Source organism: Chiroxiphia lanceolata, chromosome 7 (genome assembly GCF_009829145.1).
Source record: "Chiroxiphia lanceolata isolate bChiLan1 chromosome 7, bChiLan1.pri, whole genome shotgun sequence".
Lineage (NCBI taxonomy): Eukaryota > Metazoa > Chordata > Aves > Passeriformes > Pipridae > Chiroxiphia > Chiroxiphia lanceolata.
In genome coordinates, this window is record NC_045643.1 from 5819626 (window position 1) to 5842784 (window position 23159).

Below are 23159 nucleotides of genomic sequence, written 5' to 3' on the forward strand. Positions count from 1 at the left end.
GCACATGGAAAATTAACATCCCCCTGCACATACACACACATTTTACCCTCTCATTCTATGCAAGGAAAAATTACTGAAATAAAAGGTTACAGGAGGAAATTATTATTTAAGATGGAAATAACAGAAATGTAGCCTTGAAACAGTTACTCTTCAGATGACTAAAAGCAGTTAACCTTCAGCAGTGATCAGATTTCCAGCTTCTGTAAAGGCTGATCACTCTCGGGGCCTGTGCATGGTATGCAGTGTTCTCAAGGACAGCTTGATTTCTGGCATCTCTGGACAAGTCGGAAATTGTAATTGCAATCACAGTGAGCTTCCTTCCATGCCTGGAACTGACAGGCAAACAGCTCCCCCTCCTAAGTGGCTCTACTTATACTTACAGTGTGTGCGAGTGGGAGTGGGGAGGCTGCACAAAAGGGAGTCTACAATCAGAGGAGTTAGGTCACCCCTTGTCCCCACCCTCAGCAACTTGACGTGATGGAGCGAAAACCTGTTTGAATTGCAGCTGAAGCGCAGTGCCAGGCAGCTCTGACACAGACCCCTAATGCCAGTTGGAAAGGAGGATGTTTACATAAATGACGGCAGAAGAAAAGGATTTCATTTGTTCCTACAATTGCCCTTTAAACTGAGATTCAAGATGAACTTGGTGGTATTTCCCAAGCAGCCAGGCAGTCAGCGGAATGACTGTGAGGTGTCTGGATCCAGCTACTGTTAGTACTAACATCTTTTCAGACTTTCAGAAGCATCTACATGGTCTGACCTGAGTCAAACACCTGGATAGGCAGTAGCATGAGATGTGTACAAGGAATTAAAAATAATCAAGGGACAGACAAAAATATCTCTCCAGTCACTTATATAGTCACGTAAGGCAGCACCTTACAAGGAGACTGAGTGCAAATGCATCTGTGTCAGCTGAGAAACTACACCACAGAGCGTGTCTGTAGCCTCAAAGGCTCTGTGAATGCCACTGCCGGCCAAGGAAAGAACCCAAAGTCTAATGCCAGTGGTGGAAACCAAGAAAAGGTAAGCCTTCTCTCACCTTCCCCACCTGACTAGCTAGCCGTACCTCCAGTGTACTTCCCACAGTGGCATCTAGACATACCCAAAGAAACAAAGAAAGCATCTAGACCTATCCATATCTCTGTGGGTTTTCAGCTGAACAGGAGATAAAACTCTCTTTTGCTAGGTGGCTATATGATTTTTTTTCTCTTGAAACCTCTGAACTGAAGATAAGTTTGATACTGATATCCTCAAGTCAAGGACTTGTCTTTATTATAAGACAATTTAGAAAAAGCTGTTTCTTTCTGCAGCACATCTGACTGCTTTATTAATTTAGTTAATTAGGCTAGATGTAAAGAAAAGATGTCGGTATCAGCCCCTTATATGCAGCTTTAATTTGTTTACTGCATGCCTGGTGGAGGTCATTGTCACATATTTGCACTTTGTGTGACAAATTCTCTCCTGCACACCGAACACTACTGCTACAGACAGAAGGAAACTGCACTGAGTCCGGGCCAAGGCAAGAAGCCCCTAGATCTTAATTATAAAACCATAGAAGAAATAACTGCCTCTGAAGCTCTCTTACCAGGAAACAAATGAGAATGGGAAATTTATTTCCAACCATAAATCCCAAACCCTTCAGTTTAATTTTTCCCAAGTTAACTTTCTCACCTAGCTAAGCAGCGCTGCCTTCTATTATTAGCTCCTGGCCCAATATCAGCTGACCACCATCAGTCAAACTGTCTTCATCTCAATGAGCTCAGGGACTCCTAAGGAACTCTATGTATGCTGACTTGTGCTTGCAGCCTCTAATTATTTCCTAACAGATAATGGAGCATTTAAGTTCAGAGAGGATAGATTAAACTTGTAAGTGGATCAAAACCCTGGACAGAATCAGAGCTCACAGGATCACTTGCTGGAAACATTGGTCTTAGAGGGCTAGAGAGGGAAGACTGACATCAGCTGTCTGTTTCCTCAAGACAAGTTTATTTTTTCAGCCTCAAAGGCTGTTTGCTATGCTCTCCAACTGCAGCATGACTTTAGAATCTATTACATTACCAGTCAGGCATCTGGCTCGATGTTAAACCATCTGATGAGGCCAATGGCTACTTGACTTATCACTTATCATAACAGTCAAATAAATTGAGGCTGAGGAAGGGAAATTGTTTTCACAATGCACCCTGAAATTTCCCCTGAAATTTGGTTGGTGGGAGGGATGATGGTGGGTTTTTTTAAGTTATGTGTTATTATTAAATAAGCAAAGAATCTATGAAGTAGTGCTGCACCTCACCAAAGAAGAATTCTGTCCACGGATGAAGGTGAAAGAACTGTTTTAAACACTGCAACGGACAGACTCATTTCACAAACTCTTTCCCTGGCTCCTGGTTTCCTGCAGTTTTAGGACTCACGAAGTGGAAGATGGTGCCCTGCATAGATCGGAGATTCTATATTGATAGAACTCCTGGTTTTTTGCTTATTGTAATAGCAACTGCCAACTCTCTGCCATCATCATGTGACCTCTCAGTGGCAGCTATACAATTTTCTTATTCTAACCTCTTTCTTTATTCCTTCTTTATTTTCTTAATCTTTTTTCTTCCTTTACTCTTTTCTTAGTCTCTTGTGGGTAACTTAAAACTGATGGGTTGTATTTTACTTAAGTTGTGGTTGTCATGCGCTGGGTGCTTTGGTGAAATGCTTCTCCTTGGCTGTATGTTACTTCTGTGAACCTTTTGCCAAAATGCTTATTTTCTTACTAAATAAAAAGAAGTCTCGTGAAAAGTCTGTGGCTTCTTCTCTTTATGCGAATTCAAGGTATTAAAGAACTGCAAGGCTTTGCAAAATATTCCATGGTGAATTACTTTGGAGTCTTAGACATAAGTAAAACACCTGGGCAGCTCGTGGCTTTGACCCAGAGCTTTAAAATAAGTCCCTATTCCACTGTCAAGTAGCCTCTTAGCTGCATATTTGCCTTTTTGCCTTAGTACAAGCATGTCTTCCCTGCCTAAAACTCAGGCCCTTCTTTAATTCTGTTACCAGCCTTGGGGTGAGGAGCAGGATGTAGTTCCCTCCTAATACCCCTGTGTCTGCTGGTGACTCCCTCCCAGGCACACTTGCAGGCAGACCAGTAGCAAGAGGACCTGCACTCTGGATTCAAATTTCAGCCCCCTTCTGGGGACAAGAGGTGTGACCAGCCAAGTAGGGAGGAGAAACTATACCCCTCCAGTTTAAGCACATAACCGTTTCAACACCTGAAAGTATTTTAGACTCCGAAATTATTCCAGAGATAATACATACTCAGAAACACGTGGAAAAAATGTAAACCTACATTTTACAAAACTGTAACAACATCCTCAGCGTGGTGAAAACAAATCCATAAAAGCCCACGCGTACATTCTGGTTCTGCCCTGGAGAAGGCAGTCTGGGTTACTTTGCATACTCCAGGTTGCATTGTTGTAACAGACATGGACTGCTGCAGTGATAAAAACTATGTAAGAACGCAGGGAGCAGACCAAAAGAAAAGAGCTGGTTGAGAATGTGTGGAGAAAGCCTGGAAAAAAGACTTGCTGCAACTCCATAAAGAAAAATTCCAAATAAGGGATGTGTTTTTTGATGATGGTCAATCAACCCCTGATGGGAACGGGTGGGAGGCATTTGGCCCTAGTAGGTCTAATATCACACATTATATCATTATAGTCATTACTGATCCATTAGCGGGTGTTCTGGGTGCTCAAATGACAGCCCAGTAGCCAAATTGTTGTTCTTTACTCTTTCAGCATAACATTTAGCAGAATTTCAGGAGCTCGCAGAGCACTTTTAGACTTGCATTCTGCCAACATTAGAAGTTTTAACCAGAGCTATGGACAGTACCACTAGGATCTATACCAGCTATTTCTGTAGACATTCAAGTGTCCCAAGTGCTCCCTCTGTACACAAATCACCGTTTACCAAAGGTTTTCCATTTTCCAGAGCCTCTCTAAAAGAATGGTAACTATTACTTGCAAGCACAAGGACATTCACAATCCAGGGAAGAAGTAATTGCTGACAGAAGCACACCTGTACTTGACAAGGACAAAAAAATGAAAGTCAAGGGTGTGACTCATATAATGACACCTCCTTCCCACTAATCTCCTCTTCCCATTCCCTACCAACATGTCAGACCCTTATTTGAGAAAGACCTAACCCCACTACGTTCATAACAGCATTTAGCCACCCATGTACCTTTAAAACATATTCATAATACTCTTCTTAGTGAAGTACAACTGATGTATTTTTTTCCATACATACACTTAAATGTTCCTCATAAAGTAAGATCAGTAAACTGTATTCTGTTTTATCAGGATAGCTGTACTGACCAAAGTCTTGGAGTGTGAATGAGTCAAACACATTTTTCTACTCGTACTCTTCACTGAAAGATATTTAAGTTATCTCCTTGAAATGGCTTACAATTTTTTAAACATTTAGAACTATGTCTTTTCTGGGACAGAGAGGAGTGGTCACATTAAAACCATAAACAACTCTTTCAGAATGTAGCTTGTTTCAGGAAATAAATGACTGGGTTAGGAGGCAAGGAAGGCAGGATCGGATGAACAATTATTCAAAAGAATGAAATTAAATCATCTTCTTCACCCATGCAGTACAGCAAAGGATTACAGGCCACTGTACATATATCAAAACCAGCATTGACACAAAACCTTATTATTTCTTCTTATTGTCACTTGCATCAGCTAATTCTGAAGTCCAATTCTCTTTTATTATGATTAAAAACAAATTAAAGGTTATTTTAAACCTCAGGAACTAAAAACAACTTTAACTTTTCTCTCACCTTGTTACCACTGGGTCAGAGGCTCATGAGAAACTTCTAATTTAGAGAGAGACCTTTCCTAGTGTAACTGTACCTTACAAATCTCTAGAGTTGCCAAAAACCCCCCATCATTTCTGAGCCACTTATCAGGTGTTAGGACACTGGAGGGAACTGTGGTCTGCTGAACAAGCTAAACTATGAAACCTCACACAAGCAAATTTGCCTTTTAACCTTATGTTTTCTTTGTAGAGTGCTTCAAGGTAAATCAGCATCAGAGTAGCAGATATTACTATTACTTTATCAGATCAGACTCAGCTGGTGCAAGTTGCTCAGTTCCACTGACTTTCATATAGTAATAACATTCTCTCACCTTTAGGCTGGAACCTACATCACTGACTGCTGATACTAATTATCCCTTTGGTGCAATTTATTGCTTTTAAACAGGGCTGAAATAGCCTTTTTTTATTATTGTGCATAATAATAAATGAACGTAATCAACAAAAACGTGCAGTGCTCTGTCAAAAGCACAGGAAATCCCTTCCTCTATACAGCCTTCCTTCAACTGCCTATAAACTCACACATGAAACAGCTGAATCCATAACTGTACATTCTCCTTGTGGATTACAGTCTCTTTAATGCTAACCCAATTAGGTCTATACGCTGAACAGATCTGCAAGACTTAAAAGTCCTATGTAATTTTCAAGTTCACAAGAGAGATTTACAAAAAAGCACAACTTCCTGTGACTTGTCAAAAAATTGTCATGGAATAGGATATAGACATTCATGGTGTCAATGAGGCTTGATCTTGACACAGAGCTGAAAACTGAGTACACAGTCACTGTGATCACAGAACATTAATGGAAATTATGATCTTGACCTCTTATTAATGGTATTGCAGATTACTAAAGCAAAAGGGCTTTTAAATCCAGCATATTTTAGGTTTTTACCCTCCTCCCTGTTAGGCTTTGTTGCTGCTCACAGCCCTCAGACTCTTGGTGTTTAGTTCTCAGAACAGTGAAGCAGAAGAGAACTGAGATAAATTTATGTTCCTTGAGTTCTGTGCCAGTAGATACTTGCATGCATGGCAAGATGCTTCCCTGCAACTCCTTCTCTTGTGTCTCTAGCTTTTCTGTTACAGGAACATACAATATGTTGTATACATACAACATACAACATGAGATGGAGGAGTTTCAGCCTTACACCAATCAGAAAACCATTTATAAGAAGACTCCAAATATCTGAGGGGGTCCATGACATTTGGAATCAAAAACCCAGACCTTACAGGTCCTGTGTAAAAGCCTCTTTCTGGTATTTAAACATAAGGAAAGAAAACTGTCAGGAATTCCTCTTTCTAATCTCCATGGACTACAGAATGACACCACCCACCAACCCTGGCCAAACTTCAAGACACTGATCATGTCTTACTTACATCCATAAACTCCACATTGGCTTTCGGACCAGTGGTCTCATTAAGGATCTTAATGGCTACAGGAATCTTGACGGTCTCTCCCTCAGGGACCCAGATACCCTAGAAAAAGAAGAAAAGGTGAGAGAAGACTAATAAGACAACAATCAGAAACTTCATTTAGGAGTTACAGTTCTTTTTGATGCATTCTTTTGATGCATTATGGAGATCAGTTATGAACCTCAGAACTGAGAATGCACAAAGCTATAAAAATAATACAAATCCCAAAAAACTACTTTTTGCACCAAAAGTAAACCCTGATGTAAAATGAACCATGCTGTATCAGTGAAAGTCCTCATCAAGCCCCTTTGATTTTCCTTCCAAAAGAGGGTTTCTAAAGAGTAATGGCAACATCGTCAGTGATGTACTTTTCCCACTGACTACTGATTCAGATAAAATTGAACAAAAATCTGGATTTTCTGTCTGGATTCTGATGCTCAACTCTGAAGCTATCTGGAAACTTCCAAAACTGATTATCACCAGGTCACAACATCATGCAGGAACAGGACACCCTGAGAACAATATATTTAGAGTGAAACATTTAGGGACTATTTCTCTAATTAATTGATACCAGAGAATTAAAAGCTCAGATGGCTAAAAAGGAAATTTTAAAATTAAAATTCACAAATTGTGTATGTCTTGGTTACTTTTCCATCCTTCTTGACTATTCCTGTGTTCTTGTCAGCCTCAAGGTACCCATCTCTATTATCATCTAAGTATATTCAAACTGATTATTCATAAATCTATTCCCATGAGCTTGTAGTTACAGTGACCTGGTCTGTGCTTCCTTCCTTTCCTTCCCAGTTTGAAGACAGATGAGTGTCTGTCCTCCTTCTGCGCTCTGACCTATCACACTGATTTGGCAGGTGTGGGTTGCTCCCAAAGGGTTGGGTAAGTGGTTTGACTTGCCCAATAAACCCGACTTCATGCCTCTGAGATTTGGACACCACTAACAGATCTTAAAAAATAAATAAATCTCTAACAGAAGTACTTTTCCCTTGTGGCTTCCGCACTCACATCCTGCTTAAAGGGTGCATTTACAAAACTCATCTTTTCTATTTAAATGGAAGAAGCAGGAAGTATTATAGTTTAGTTAATGATATCATTTTACAAAGTATTATTACTATTACAAGACTGATGTGACACTTGTCAAATGAAAGACAAAGTTTAGCTTTCCAAAAGTGTACTGCAAAGCCATTATGTAAGAACAGAATGACAAACTCTGATACTGCACTCCAACAGCAAGACAGCCCTGTCTGTGTAGCCCTCCCGTACACAAGAATGATTGTGGCTGACATGCCTTTGCTCACCAAGAAATAATGTTTCCGTGTCTGATTAAAACTTAAGTCAACACCTGAGCCTGGAGATGCGCTTCTCCCACATAATTCCAATATCCTGTCTATCCCAGGTATGTAGGACTCATGAACCCATCAATGGGATGGGGTGCTTCACTGCAGTGCAGAACTTGACTGTTCCAAAGTTAAATGAGGGAACTCTTTGCTGTATAGTTAAGACTCTTACCTTGTATACAGTTCCAAAGGCTCCAGAGCCAAGAACCTTGACTCTCTTCAGCTCCGTTTCCTTTAGGATTCGAAGCTGTGCTTGGTTGGGTGCTGTGCCACTTGGAGTCAAGGGTTCCACAAGCTATGAAGGAAGATGCAACAATCTTAAATATTTGTAAATGTGAAGACCCATCAGAAGTTTATACTGAAAACAACCAATCCAAATAAATGCTGGAACAAGACAGTGGTGGGGATCTAACAAGACAGTGGTGGGGATCTGTTGACCACTGACCTGCCAACTTGTGGAGGGGTTTCTCACCTTCAAAAGCAAATGAGCAATGCTACAAAACCAAGAGACCTGAAAAAGCAAGTCCTCAGCCAACATGTAATAATTTCCACCAGAAATCGCATGATGGAATTATGAACTGGAAATTGAATTGGTGTCACAATAACACACCCAAGGACTTTTGCTAATGGAGGCAGTAGAAATATTTTCTACATGACAGAAATATAGCATTTATTATCAATGCACCACATTCTATTTTTTCCCATTTTAGTGTCTTTTAAGTTGACTATATTTCTTTTTAATAGCCCTGACTTAATGGCTCATCACATTCTTATTCTGTTTTGGGCAAGGGACAATTTTTTTGAACTTCTGTTTTACCACAGAAGAGGACAGCTTTAAGGAGAAAACACCTTATAGCAGACCACTAATTTATAACAGCCACTAATTCACTGCAATTAAACAATTTGTTCAAGATGTCTCAAGAAACTTTGTAAATGAGCCACAATGGCACCTTCAGTTAAAAATGCTCTCAGATCTCAGTGTTATACCATCTCTGCCAAAAAAACAATGCTTCTTTAAAAATAAATTAAAAATACATGAAAAGGACAATACTCTAAACAATGAAAAACAGCCTTTGCCTTTACAGGATGAGGAAAATAATTCATGGCTACTCCTACTCAAATTGTTTTGAAACCACTGCAGCATTTCAAAGCTGCCTATTGACAAGGCTAAATGCATCATGCTCTGCAGTTTGAGAACTACTTTTATGGCCTTAGAGCATAATGAACTACTTGATTAGTTGATCAGATTAATTAGTTTTGTTCAGGTAAAAACACCAGTATTTGGAAATTAATGGGGTAAGAAAACACAACATAACCAAACAGCAACAATTCAGGTTATCACAGAAATAATCTGCAAGCTGCACTTGATTTTAGAGTGATTTCTCTTTCCTCCTCTTTCCCACTTTAGATGTCCAGTACTTATACCATAAAAGAAAGGCTTACTGTAAAAGAAAATTAGGCAGGTTGGTAGCATACTTCTGTAGTTTCAGTTTGTGAAGGATGAAAAGAGCTTTTGTGCCACAGTCCACCAACACAGGTATGGCAGGGAGAAGTGGAGGTGTGTTGTGGAGACCTAAAAAAGGCTCACAGAGTTTTATGGAGAATGATCTACATAAAGAATAGGTCTATTATAGTCTCCAGCTAGAGAGAGAGACTTCACCTGAAGCTATGTTGCTTGTGTGTTTATCTTGGGCTGCTCCCGACTTAATCTTCAATTTCTAAGCCAAGACAACAGCTTCCCCACATGTTCAGTAGGAGGCTTGGTCCCTAAGGACTATTGTCAGCCACAGTTTTTATCTGACAAAATGGAGAATGATAGCTGGACTTCAAAGTCAGTGCTTCCCAAATGCAGTGAGAACTACCTGCTAAAATAATTTATGCTTAAGTAGGAGCTGATACAATGGCAAGATTTATGTATCTAAAGGCAATGAATATTGTTAAGCTTTTTATACAGCTGAACAGTATTTACCAAGCAATACAAATTCTAGCCAAGCATAAAGATACTTATGCAAACAGACTGGGGATGCATAAATCGTTTACTCCCAGGCTCTACCACAGAGAAGAGTGGGAGCAGGACCCTTGGAACAGAACTGCAAACAGCCTTGTTAATAAAGCCTTACTCAAGATTCACTAGCTAACAGTATTCCCAAACTTTATTATCTTACAAAAAGGGACTCTAATTTAAAAATATTATAATTTGCGAAGTGTCTCAAGGTCTGAGACACTGAGAAGACTTGCAGCAATCACCTTTGCTGTAGCTGACAGACAACAATTTAACGTTATGTTTAAATATACTTCCTAGATTGCCCTTCCACTACTGATGTTTCAAAGAGCAGGATGAAGTGGGCACAGCACTCTGCTATAGCTCCACTGCATATTTTTGCCAGTAGAACTGTGAACTTCAATTGATTAAGCTGCAGGAAGTATCTTGTCTTAATAAAATACATTATTATTACTGATCATGACTACAGACTTGGCAAAATCTGGACCACAAAAGCATTGTAGGCACTGGGAACAACAGTAAGTGACAATCTCTGCATTTAAGTATTCCTGATGAGCTTAAGTTTGTACCAGAACTTGCTGAAGGAACTTACTTTAGTCTTAAAAGTTGACCTAAGTAGACACTGAATGAGAACCTGTAATATTTAATCATGAGAACTGCTAAATGTACTGATGAACTAGGATAGATGTTCAGCTGAGAGCAGAATGTGAGTTCAGAAACGTGGTGGAACATGCCTTTGTGATCATGGGGAACTTCTTTTAGTCTTCCGAAGCCATGAATCTATATATGTACAGAAAACTAGAATATTGAAATAGCTTCATTCTTTCCATTAGTTTAGTCCGCACAAGTTAACAAAAGGATTTTTACAGATCTCTCTGGTAACTGGATTGAAGACCTTAACATCTTAAATAAAAAAGCAGAACAGACCTGCATATCTTTTCAAATAATCTGTGAGAAGCAGCGCACTCTCACCTCGGTCTCCAGGAATCTTCGCAGTGCTCTCTTCTTTTTAATGCTTTTGCGCCGAACATACACGGCAAATGTCAGGCCCACAATGACAATGATGAAGAGGCCACCAATAACTCCCGCAGCAATCAGAGGGGTTCTAGCAATCAGAATCAGATATTTTATTTTTAGGTAGGGTGAGAGACCAAAGAATGGTTGGGTACATAAAACACAGTCACCTGGAAAGCTTACTGCCTTATGACCAGAATTCCAGTCCAAATGGGAAGCCAGAGCAAACACATTAATCTATATGGTATGACTGCTTGTTTTTAATCAATATACCAATTCAACTTCTTTTTCACACCACCATGCACATGTGAGGAGTCGTGTGGACAAGGAAACACAACATGCACTTTGATGGCAAAAGCAAATCTGCAATGGCAAAATGAGGATACAGGTACTGCATTTTCCTGCAAGAGCTTTAACTATGCTGACTCTTTGGCTCCACCCATGCTAACTCAGGCTTGTGAATTTAGGGGAAAACTAATGAAAAATTCCCAATACCAATATAATATGCCTTCCTGAGTATGGAAGAAGTCAGAGGGAATTTCATAGACCAATCTGGTTGCATTGTACTTGTACGCCTTCCTCATGTAGAGGATATTTATATTTGAACAATATAATCCACAGGAGAACCACTTACCCTCTTGGAACTCCTGGTTCATCACTACTACACAGAAACATTTTTGGTCAGGGGTTATGACTGCACCCACCCAGTTTTGCTGTGGCTTTTCAGCACAACCAAATCCCAAACCAAAAGACCGGTGTGTTGGAACCAAAAAACTCCTGTGAACAACGCCAAACAAGGCTCAGCTTCTGCACAAGACCTGTTGTCCCTTTTGTACTCCTTCAGCTCCTTTGAGCTTTCCAGGCTCTTGAGCAGCATGAGCTGCAGTTACTAATTTGTTTTTCTATAGTGATAAGATATAAAGGGCTGGCATCACAGTAGATACTATACAAGCACTGTCTTAGAGAGTCACTCTGTCTTAGGTGCCTACATTTGGAGATCACCTACACAGGCAGTGGAGAAATCAGGCTCCCTGCAAAGAAAAAGTCAAATCAATACCTTAAATTAGGCATTTTCACAGCATACCAACAACTTACCAACAAAAACACACTCAGAGAATTTAATATCCCTCCAACAATGGCAGAACAGTTGCTGGAAAGATGGGTAAAAAGAGACAGCATGACAACTGCAGAGTATAGACAGTGCCAAAACCACTGTCTGGTAAGTACAGGAAATAGGTTAACTGTCGTCAAGCTTGTGGAAATATCACATGATGATGAAAGGTACATTATGGCCTATTAATAAAAACGTACCACACAGCTACTAAAAATTTAAAGGACTCTTCCACAGAAATAGTAAATTGATTTATCTGACCCTTTATTCTTGTTTTTACAACTTTCCACAAAGCAGAGCAGTGGGAAGCAGTGCCACCTAACCTGGTTTGGTATACGAAGATGTGTCTACATCACCACTGAGAAAGCCTCATACTACCACAACTAGGTATTCAAGCATCATATTTAAAGCACCATTATCATGTTTTCCCAGGGAAAACACATTGACAGTACACAACACTTTTTGATGGAAACTCTAAAGCCTGTAAATAACGGAAGCTGAATGTTGTGTGGCTGGGAAATGGATTATGATGTTTGCAAAGCACAGGTCCAGTACCACTTAGTCCCCTGGCAGAGACATCCCTCCTTCAGCGTGTCTGGTCTTAAGACACAGGGTCTTTCTAACCCCACTGGTTACTGCGTGATTTTGAGTGCAGAGCTCACATTAAAGGACCTGGCATAACCATCCAAAACAATGCTCCTCTTCATTTGCTTGTCTTTCCATGTTGCTGATGCAAGAAACTCTTTAATAGGCAATTATGAAAAACACTGGACATCAAAAGACTTCTATGGAGCTTGTACTAACTAACACTCTTGAGAAGAGGAATTTTTTTAATTCACTTTTATAGTGTATGAACAATCATACAGTATAAATGATTGACACGGGGAGGAACATAGTCACCAAAGAGGAGGAAAAGGCTGAGGTACTTAACACCTCCTTTGCCTCAGTTTTCAACAGTAAGGCAGGTTGTCCTCAGGACAACTGGCTTCCAGAGCTGATAGACAGAGACAGGGAGATGAATAGTCCCCTGTAATCCAGGAGGGAACAGGTAGCGACCTGCTGAGCCACTTGGATCCTCACAAGTCTATGGGACCAGATGGGATCCACCCAAGGGTGATGAGGGAGGTGGTGGAAGAGCTCACCAAACCGCTCTCCATCATCTACCAACAGTCCTGGATCACTGGGGAGGTCCCAGGTGATTGGAAGTTGGCAAATGTCACGTCAATCCACAAAAAGGGTTGCAAGGAGGATCTGAGAAACTACAGGCCCGTCAGCCTGACCTCAGTCCCTGGAAAGGTTATGGAGCAGATCATCCTGAGTGCAATCATGCAGCACTTACAGGTTGGATCAGACCCAGTCAGCACAGGTTTAGGAGGGGCAGGTCCTGCCTGACCAACCTGATCTCCTTTTATGACCAGGTGACCCACCTGGTGGATGAGGGGATGGCTGTGGATGTGTCTACCTGGACTTCAGCAAAGCCTTTGACATCGTCTCCCACAGCATTCTCCTGAAAAAGCTGCAGCCCATGGCTTGGACAGGGGCACTCTCTGCTGGGTTAGGAACTGGCTGGAGGGTTGGGCCCAGAGAGTGGTGGGGAACGGAGCTGCATCCAGTTGGTGCCTGGTCATCAGTGGTGTCCCCAGGGATCAGTGTTGGGCCCAGTCCTGTTTAACGTCTTTACTGGTGATTTAGATAAGGAGATTGAGTCCACTATTAGCAAATTTGCAGATGACACCAAGCTGGGGGGGGAGTGTTGATCTGCTGGAAGGCAGGAGGGCTCTTCAGAGGGATCTGGACAAGCTGGAGAGTTGGGCTGATTCCAATGGGATGAGGTTCAACAAAGTGCTGAGTCCTGCACTTTGGCCACAACAACCCCCTGCAGCCCCACAGGCTGGGGACAGAGTGGCTGGAGAGCAGCCAGACAGAGAGGGATCTGGGAGTCTGGATTGACAGGAAGCTGAACAGGAGCCAGCAGTGTGCCCAGGTGGCCAAGAAGGCCAGTGGCATCCTGGCCTGGATCAGGAACAGTGTGGTCAGCAGGACCAGGGAAGTGATTCTTCCCCTGTACTCAGCACTGGTGAGGCCACCCCTGGAGTGCTGTGTCCAGTTCTGGGCCCCTCAGTTCAGGAAGGATACTGAGGTGCTGGAGTAGGTCCAGAGAAGAGCAACCAGGCTGGTGAAGGGACTTGAGCACAAGTCCTGTGAGGACAGGCTGAGGGAGCTGGGATTGTTCAGCCTGGAGAAGAGGAGGCTCAGGGGAGACCTCATCACTCTCTACAACTCCCTGACAGGAGGTTGTAGCCAGGTGGAGGTTGGTCTCTTCTCCCAGGCAACCAGCAGTAGGACAAGAGGGCACGGTCTTAAACTCTGCCAGGGGAGGTTTACGTTGGACATTAGGAAGAAATTGTTTACAGAGAGAGTAATCAGCCATTGGAATGGGCTGCCCAAGGAGGTGGTGGATTCACCATCCCTGGAGGTTTTTAAGATGAGACTGGATGTGGCAACTTAGTGCCATGGTCTGGCAATCACAGTGGTGTTGGATCAAGGGTTGGACTTGATGATCTTGGAGGTCTTTTCCAACCCAGTTGATTCTATGATTCTATGATATAATTTTTAAAAAAACATCACTGAACCACAGACTGACAAAAGAGGCAGGAGAACTTGCCTTTAAAGTGCATATGAATAACTAGCATAATAGCTGTCAAAGCAAATAATTAGTTTTATGATTCTGTGTACGCTAAAAATGGTCCAAATATTATTTACATGATAGGTCATAATAAGAAAATGGTTCCAAAGGAGATATAATAACTAGTGAAGAAAAATAAAAGGAAGTTACACATTCCTTGCAGCCCTTTTATTTTTTATAAAGTACAAGGGGGGCTCAAAATGGATCTTTATGATCCATCATGTCAACTCTCACTGACTTTTAAAGAATGATCTCATCATCTTTACTAGGGAATTGAAAAAAAGTAAATAATTTTCAATAATTTCACCAAACAAGCATTTTAGTCTTTAGTGCAAAATATGCTGTAATTGAATATTATACCTGAATTTTCAGGAGGCGCCATTTAAACACACTATTAAGCAAGCTTTAAAAGGAAGTGAAAAGGAATAAACATATTTAAATGCTAAATAAGTAAGTGAAATACAGAAAAAATTCTATTTTCCACTCAAGTAGTGATCAGTTGCTTTCACTCTCAAGTCCACTGCCTTTGCATCAAAAAGCTTTCAGACTCAGACATCTCAGCCCTGAATGGATGTGATTGCACACTGAGCAGCTTCTCCACACTCTGCTGCTGAGCTAAGCCCCAAAATCAACAGCCCCATGGGTTATTTGCTCCAGAACCAAACGACCAGTCTCTGCCATCACAGCTTCCTGGTACCACCAGTGCACACCCCACCACTGCTTCCAAACATATGTAGAGTATTTACTAAGCCTGGTTTTTGGGGTGTCACCTACAGCATTTTTACTTATGTTTGCTAGGCTGAGTTTGCTTTTTCTCTCTCTTCTGCTGCTACTGTCGGTTCTCCTGCACCATTTCTCCACTATTTTCAGACTTGCAGTGCAAGCACGAAATCATTACATTTAACACCCTGATTGAATTTCATTAACCAGCTATTTATCTTTCTGCTTGGTAAAGCTGTTCAACACGGGTCCCTGCAAGGTGGCACTGATCAGAGATGTTGCTGAAGGCACAAAACTTTCTCCCATTTTGTTTTTTTAATCCAATCCTTTTTTGCATATGCACTTAACCAACAGTTCGGCTTCACAGACAGCTGGACACACAAATCTCCTTATCTTTCACGGCATTAAGGGCTTAATCCACTTACATTTTTGTTATGTTACTGCCTCACCACCACCTCAGTGCCTGCAATTCCCTATCAAAAACCCCCATCCTGTTAAGAGTCATTTTTAAAAGCATGGAGGCCTGATAGGGCTCAGAAAAGCTAAACTCAAGCAAGGAGTGGTAGGTATGTCAGTCCAGCCTGTTCAGCACAATTAATGGACAGCCAAAAGTTGATCCTACCTCACATTTCTCTAAGCTCCATCACTAACCCACCAACAAGAAACTCCTGGTATAGCCACTGTTTTCTTTTATACACTGAAAATCTACTCCAGAGTATGGAAACAATCTCTGCTAGGTGCTTCTGGACTTTTATGCTCATCAAAACAGAATTAGCAGTCCAAGAAATATGGCCCTGAATCAGAATTCAACTGCATATAGTTAATTTGCTATCCCCCACACCTCCCTCAGCTGAAGACAGAATACCCAATTAATAACTGGAAAAGGCAACAGCAGGGGAGACCGTGGGAGGGAAAAAAAAAAAATCATACCATGTGAAAATCTTAAACTAGAAACCGTGTATCTGTGGCTAAAAGTTGAAAGTAAGATTCAAGTATTCCCTTACGAGAAATGAATAATATCTGTTTCCTTTTCAATGTGTACTGTGTTTTCATATTTAGAAACATGTAACACCCACTCCCACAAACCAAAACTGAGATTGCATTCAAAGTTAGCATTCCAAGACAGACAAGGATGCTCAACAGTGGGGCTCATATCATTCTGTCCACTCCAAAATATCAGAACATCTGCAATCCCCATGGTGCCTTGAGGCAGGTATTAAAGCCTAATTACTGACTTAGATGAGTACACCATCTCACAGTTTTGACTGGAGAGTTCAGCAGAAGCAGGGAAGGAAATTGAGTTGTGGTCCATGGAGTAAAGCTGACAAAGAACACCTGTTTCTATATCTTTGGCATTAACCCACCTACTATGAGACATAAAGAAATTTAGCTTTGAAGCCAAACTGTTAAAGGGCTTTAAGTTCCTCTTTCGACCTTCCCTCCTTTGAGTTTTTATCTATATATCCAAACAGGATTCATTACAACCTTGAGTATTTGCTAAGTAGTTCCTTCTTGTAAATCTTTGTTATCGAGGCATTATTTTTTCCTCATGGACAATTCGCACATTCTGCATTCCTCACCCCTTCCATCAGCGGAGGGTTCAGCTGACTTTGAAGCTGCCCTTTTAGAGATCTGACAGATTCTGCTAATCCTGGAGCGATAATCTGAGTATTTAAAACATACGAGATAAACAACCAGACAGGGAAGCAAATTTGTGTATATTAATAGCTTCCCTCTGCTGTGCAGCACACCCTGGCAGAGATCTACAACCACAGCTTCCAGAGTGACTGGTGTTCGTGAAACGCAGCTCCTCAGGGTGGGAAGGATTCATCTAATGTTATTCACATCAAGATGTGCTTTGTTTTTTATTTTTCTTTTTTTCAAGAACAAGGCTCCCTTCCCCCTCCCTCCACCTAATCTGAGGGCATTTGAATACTGAGAAACATCACTATTTATGTACAGACTAGGAGTTTTTATCTACTGTTAACACAACTTTTAACTCACAATTGATCTCACAGTTACACAATTACTACCCACTTCAATTTAATCCAGAGATGGGCAAACTGTCAACTAGCCACAAATTTTCAATATGCAAAATGACCTCAGAGTTGCAGTCTATATCTGGGTCTACTCAACTGTTAAACATCACTAAACTTCTAACACAGCTTTGATTTCAGCCAAGGCTAATGTGGACAAACAGATATCTATTGTCAAAATTGCTTTTTCCTTACCCACACTGGTTCCTATATCAAAGCCTTCCTCAAGCAACCATTTTAAGGACATTTCTAGATCACTACAATCAAGTTACCTGTATGCCTAGAGATTTTTCACTGTTTTTGCCAAATGAGAACAACATGTACAGAACAGACACTTGCAGTCTCTAGGTGACAGTGCACACACCTTCCTCCTCTAGCATATCACCAGCCAAGATGTGCTGTTAGGATATATCAAAATGTTTCACATATGTTGACATCATTTACTGAAGATTTAGACATATTTTGTTCACACATTTTTGTTTACTGAAAATATAACACCAACAAGACACAAACATATTATGTGCATCCCTTAAATTGTAAAAGTATGTCTTACTCATGCCTTTTTTTTAAGAAGGTAGGAGTCCTCATTTCACTCAGAAAAATAAATGAGGATAAAGAAAAAATATTAAGTATAGCTTTGAAAATTAATACAACCTTGCATTCTAGACATTATTATGTATTGATTATAGATTTAAGACATCTTATTATCATTAAGCACACACAGTGCAAATAGATTTCTTTAAAACTAGTTTTAAATCTGAATGGCATAATTCAGAACAACCACTGTTAGTTTTCACTATAAATTACCAAGGACTCTCCATTTTAACTCCCTGTTAACAGCTGAATGGGAATGACTACTGAAATCTCTGGAATTACAGCATCAATATGGAGGTTTTTTATGGGCGTCTCTCTTGTAAAACCGAAAAGCCCAAATAACAACTCTTGCACTCCCTGTTATTTTTAGGCTGAGATTTTTCTTTCCTGCCTCAACTTAAAAAAGGAATGCTATTCTTAAGAATTTGCACGGTTATTCTGTTTTGAGGCCTGTGCTTTAAGCAAACAGATTAGCATTCTTTTTAAAATATGCCAGGTCAGGCCCCGTATAAAGTAGATTGATTTGTCTGTGACACGAAGCCAGTTAAACCCCCTAGATCGGACTCACAGGTGAAGTCAGTTCATCTTATAAAGAGCAACCATTTTTATAAACTTGTCATATTGCCCAACTTCTTTGGGAAGAGTAATATTTTGCTTTAAACAAAGGAAACTAGAGCTGTAATGACTACAGGCACAGATGGACTGCTCTGAAACCAAAACTATCAAAGTTAGCTCAAAGAATTTCTCTCTGCATAAAGAATTCCGGTTAGAATCAGTCAACTATGCCTGCTTCTCTGCAACCAGTGGCAGTCAACTGGCTCATCATGTCAGTGCACATGAAATAATTAATCAAGAAATAACTAATCAAGAAAACATGCTTTTCTCAAATAGAAACAAACTACTTTGGTGGCACTGTTTGCTATTCATTCACTGTCAAATCCAGAAGTACCACAGAGCATGTTACATCACTTGAGAAATACCTGGTAGTGCCCATATTAAATCAGTAAGTAGCCAAAACATTCAGTGGAAGCTGGGTCAAACCATAAAGAATAAAGAATATGAATGAATGTTCAGGAGGATTTAAAAAAAAAAAATGAGGAGAAAAACTGTTTGAATATGGTGCTCTTCCTTCCGTGACTTTTTTAACACTTTCCTAATCCCACTGGTGGAAAGTGCTTGTAATTCACTTCAGTTCTAGTTAAGTGTTTTCTGAAATTGAACTATTCAGCATAAGAAGTATCCAAACCCATACATGACTACACCTGTAGACTACATAGATGGATTGTCCACCTTTAAGGAGTTGCAAGAGGAAGCTTTCTCTACCACATGCCCTTCATTTTTACTTTACTTCACAAATCATCGTCTTTCTTTTGCAAATGCATTGATCTCTATTTTTATACCTGCCTCTTTTGACTGCTTTTTTGGAATGCTAGTCTTTTCTGAGAGCAATTGTTCAGAGGATTTAAAGAGCACAGAGCAGATATTTTCTCTAAGTGGTTGTGACCCCTAGACTCTTTCCTGTTTCAGCTTTGAATGATATGGGGTAACAAGCATTTGCTTTCACAAGCTCCAGGAGTATTTCACAGTAAGGAACCTTCAAGGACTGTATTTGGGGACCAAGACTGACATTCTATCCTGGATTCCCTTCTCTGCAGTTTTCACAACTTTATGTTTCTTCTTTATGAAAAAAAATTCTGCCCCTTAAGTGAGCCCCAGCCTCTGCCGGACCACCTCTCCAAGGGGAACAAGTCCCTGCACATGAGGGAGCAGTCAGTGCAGCACTTGACACTGGTAAAGGGGAAAAAAATTCAAACATCTAAACTGAAAGAGGGGAAATTTAGGTTAGATATATGGAAGAAGTTCTTTACTTTGAGGGTGGCGAGGCACTGGCTCTGGTTGCCCAGAGAGGCTGTGGCTGCCCCACCCCTGGAAGGGTTCAAGGCCAGGTTGGATGGAACTCTGAGCAACCTGCTCTTGTGGAAGGTGTCCCTGCCTGTGGCAGGGGATTGGAACAAAATGATCCTTAAGGTCACTTCTGGGATTCTATGAAAACAAAACAGGACATGAGAAACTAATGAGAACAGAACTGTCACATTATGTTCCTGATCCTGAAGTTTTTTATCATATCCAATCATTTGTTCTGTAATAAGAGCTTACATGGGTTTCAGCTGAGGTTTTTTTAACAAGAGGTGGCACTAAAGCGTCTTTTGGACCTATGTTTGAGATTAGAGTGCACAGAGGGCTTGTAGTAGGATGTGTTTGTAAATACACATATTATTCATGTATTACATACATTCATACATATGCACAATTGAAAATCTTTCCTTCAAAATTGAAATCAAAATAGTAACACTTCAACATAATAACACTTCATTCTGCACTGGCATAAATGTATTTATAAAAATATCATTTGAGACATTTATTAGAATGCTAGTAATGGCCACAGTGCTGTTAACTTCAACATACATTTTAGCTACTCATCATTTGAGTTCTAAATATGCAGAAGTTATCTTTGTGAAGCATAGCAGGGAATAAATTCAGCCAGTGCCCATAAATATTGAGGAAAATCCAAGGTAAATAAAGAGCAGGGTATAAGGAATTTCTTTGAGTATGCCTGATGCTGCTTTTGGATTTATCACTATAATTTTATATAGATAGTGTACTGTCTAAACATCCTACACAATTATATCAATCATTAGAAAATCACGTTTGATTATTGGGAAAAAAACCCCTCACATAAAATTGATATTCTCTTTCTGACATAGGCTTATACAGGATTATCTCCTGTACGATAATATGCTGAAAAATTCTTCCATGTCCATAACTTATCAGTCATCTCCCAGTAGTTCTTAAATTACCAAGTGAAGCAGAGGGAAACCCTGGAATATATTGCAGCTCCTCTTAATTCTAGTCATCATCCCACTGCCAGTGCTTTCCCCAGAGGCCGTTCCAAAAAGAAAAGTTCATCTTAGAAGCTCCGAACTCACCCACTTTCACTCCTCTCCTCCATTTCCACAGCCACCCCAAGGAACCTCTTCCACTTCACTGTCTGTAAAGCAAGCCAAGGGAAACCAGCCTTTGTGAGTATCATCCTCATCAACTATTCTCAGCTCTGCTGCTGATTTTTTTTGTGTTTATGTACACAGCAACCTCCTACCATCTCGATAGTCACAGATGTGACTGGATTGGAAAAGCAGTTTGTGTCCATGCTGAGGGTACTGCTCAGGGTAACCTACACTCTCCAACAGCTGTTTTATTATGATTATTTTGCAGTACAGTATGGCCCACATAAAGGAAAATGATCATTTAGTAAAACAGCTCTTCCTTCTCCCAAATTTCTGTATGATGGAACATTACTGAACTTACTGAAGATTCTGCCTTATCTGGGCAGCTTCTAAATGTTAAAAACCTCATCTTTCAACAGCTGCTGAAATCCCAGAAGAGAGCAGGCCAAGCATCTGGGGAAACAGTGAGCTGGCTTAAAAACCACCTTGTTCCTTTCTCAGCCACAAACCCCTTCCTTTCCCTGTGACCTCAAACCTAGGTACCAGCATTTCTGTCAGACAGTGGATGTCTGACAGATGCTGACTTTTGTGCATTTTAGGTCTTGAGAGCTTTTGAAGCTCATTAGGGCTCAAGAAAAAAAGGAGAAAGAAGGCAACTTTTTTTCCCCCCTGCCTCTGTTGTAAGGAAGAGAAAGAATGCTTCTCATCCCACTTCAAAAATGTCTTTGGAATATTTAAGTCATCAACAGCACAAAAAGGCTGATGAAACCTTTAGAGAGTACACACAAATATATTGCTAGAGCTATAGGTTTTGGCTTGCTTTCTTAAGGGTACCCTTTTTCTTACTGGAATTTTTCTGGAAAATGCTCTCTTATTTTAAAAATCCATTGATTAAAAAGTGACTCGAACACCACAAAGTTTGGCGTTTGTAGCCTGATTCACTGGTTGACCCAGGAAATCAAAGTACAGAGAGCTCACCCAAAGCTGAAATGGTAAGATAGCACTGAACTTAGACTGCATCCAACTTATTTACAAGCAGAGGATATCACTGCCACGAGGGAGGGAAAAGGATTTCTACCAGATATGGGACTATTTTAAAGCAAGGATATTATTTCTTCAATCTGTTCTTTGTCTATTATCCTATTATCTTTGTGATTGAGACTACACATATTAACAACTAGTAGTCCATTTCAAGGCAGGAATACTTTTTACCTTGTCTTTTTTCCCTCCATCGGCCCATGAGGGGCAGAGAAAGATGTAATTCACTTCTGAAATTCACACAATTTCTTCGGGAAGGTTATTTGATCAAGCAAGGCAAAATAAAGCCCACTGATACAGAGCCCACTGACATAACCTGAAAATATCCCAGGGGCTGATTCAAGCCTACTGGGAATTTGGAGAGACTGGTTTGTCCACTGACATGTTGGTGAACTGCCTGACTGGAATTAGTCCTCTTCCCTCCAGTGTGCCAAGCCAATGCAGTTTCTTTGCTGCTGACAAACCAACCCACAGGATCTGTATATCCTGGTCCATGCTCCTGGCATTATTTTCAGATGAACATGCTATATTGCCAAGAGTAGGCATCACAGTGTCTTGTCTCCTCTTCAGCATGATCTCCAATGACATCAGACCTACAGATTCTAACTTGGTTGAACCTTAGCAGCATTAACTGGAGCAAAAGAAATGGCAACAAACTGAAAACACATCCTCTGTCCTTTTGTTTTTCTACTTTTCCACTGTCACCTCTCCTTTTTACAGTTTCTGTGCCTTCTAAGCTTCTGTGCTACTTAATTTCAGTGACATATATAAACATCATGAGGTTTATTACAAGTAGGCAACTATGAGTTAAAATGGAACAGCAAGTACAATAACATGTAACAAAAATCCAAGCGAGTATTTTAAGAGGCAAACAACACACAGGTGTATTGCTTTGATGTCCTGTGTTTTCAAAGGACACACTGTGTCACAGGAAGAGCATTGGGAGTCTAAGACAAATTGTTTGAGGAAACAGTTCACATTGCTTATTCAAAAGGTTGATTGCATTTCAGACAATTTTCCTTCAAGTATTACAAGAAAAACTTCATATCATTGACAAATCAGGGATTATGTCATGACTGGACTATATTTAACCAAAGCTTGGCTGTCGTCATGATGGTAATGTTGTATTTGCTCTCAGAGTTCTTGCCACAACTCTCCAGTATGAGACTACCAGATCTGCTAAGAGATGAACCACAACATGCAAATACAGTTACCTCCTCACAACCCTTTGCCAAAGAAAAGCTCAATCAGAACCAGCCAGCACCTGTTTTTCATGTTATCCCACAGTCTTTCCTTGCCTGTTTCATCATTTGCTCAATCTCAGATAACTACAGAAAT

General features: G+C 40.5%; 1 protein-coding gene across 1 annotated transcript in view; it reads right to left on the bottom strand.

Annotated features, from left to right (window-relative positions):
- Nucleotides 1-23159, bottom strand: part of ERBB4 (erb-b2 receptor tyrosine kinase 4) — a 610912-nt gene that overhangs the window by 111656 nt on the left and 476097 nt on the right. Inside the window, exons 17-19 of the mRNA XM_032693564.1 lie at nucleotides 10590-10722; nucleotides 7788-7910; nucleotides 6231-6329 (exon numbers count right to left, since the gene is read on the bottom strand). Of these exons, the coding sequence (XP_032549455.1) occupies nucleotides 6231-6329; nucleotides 7788-7910; nucleotides 10590-10722 (355 nt within the window). The remainder of the gene's footprint in view (nucleotides 1-6230; nucleotides 6330-7787; nucleotides 7911-10589; nucleotides 10723-23159) is intronic.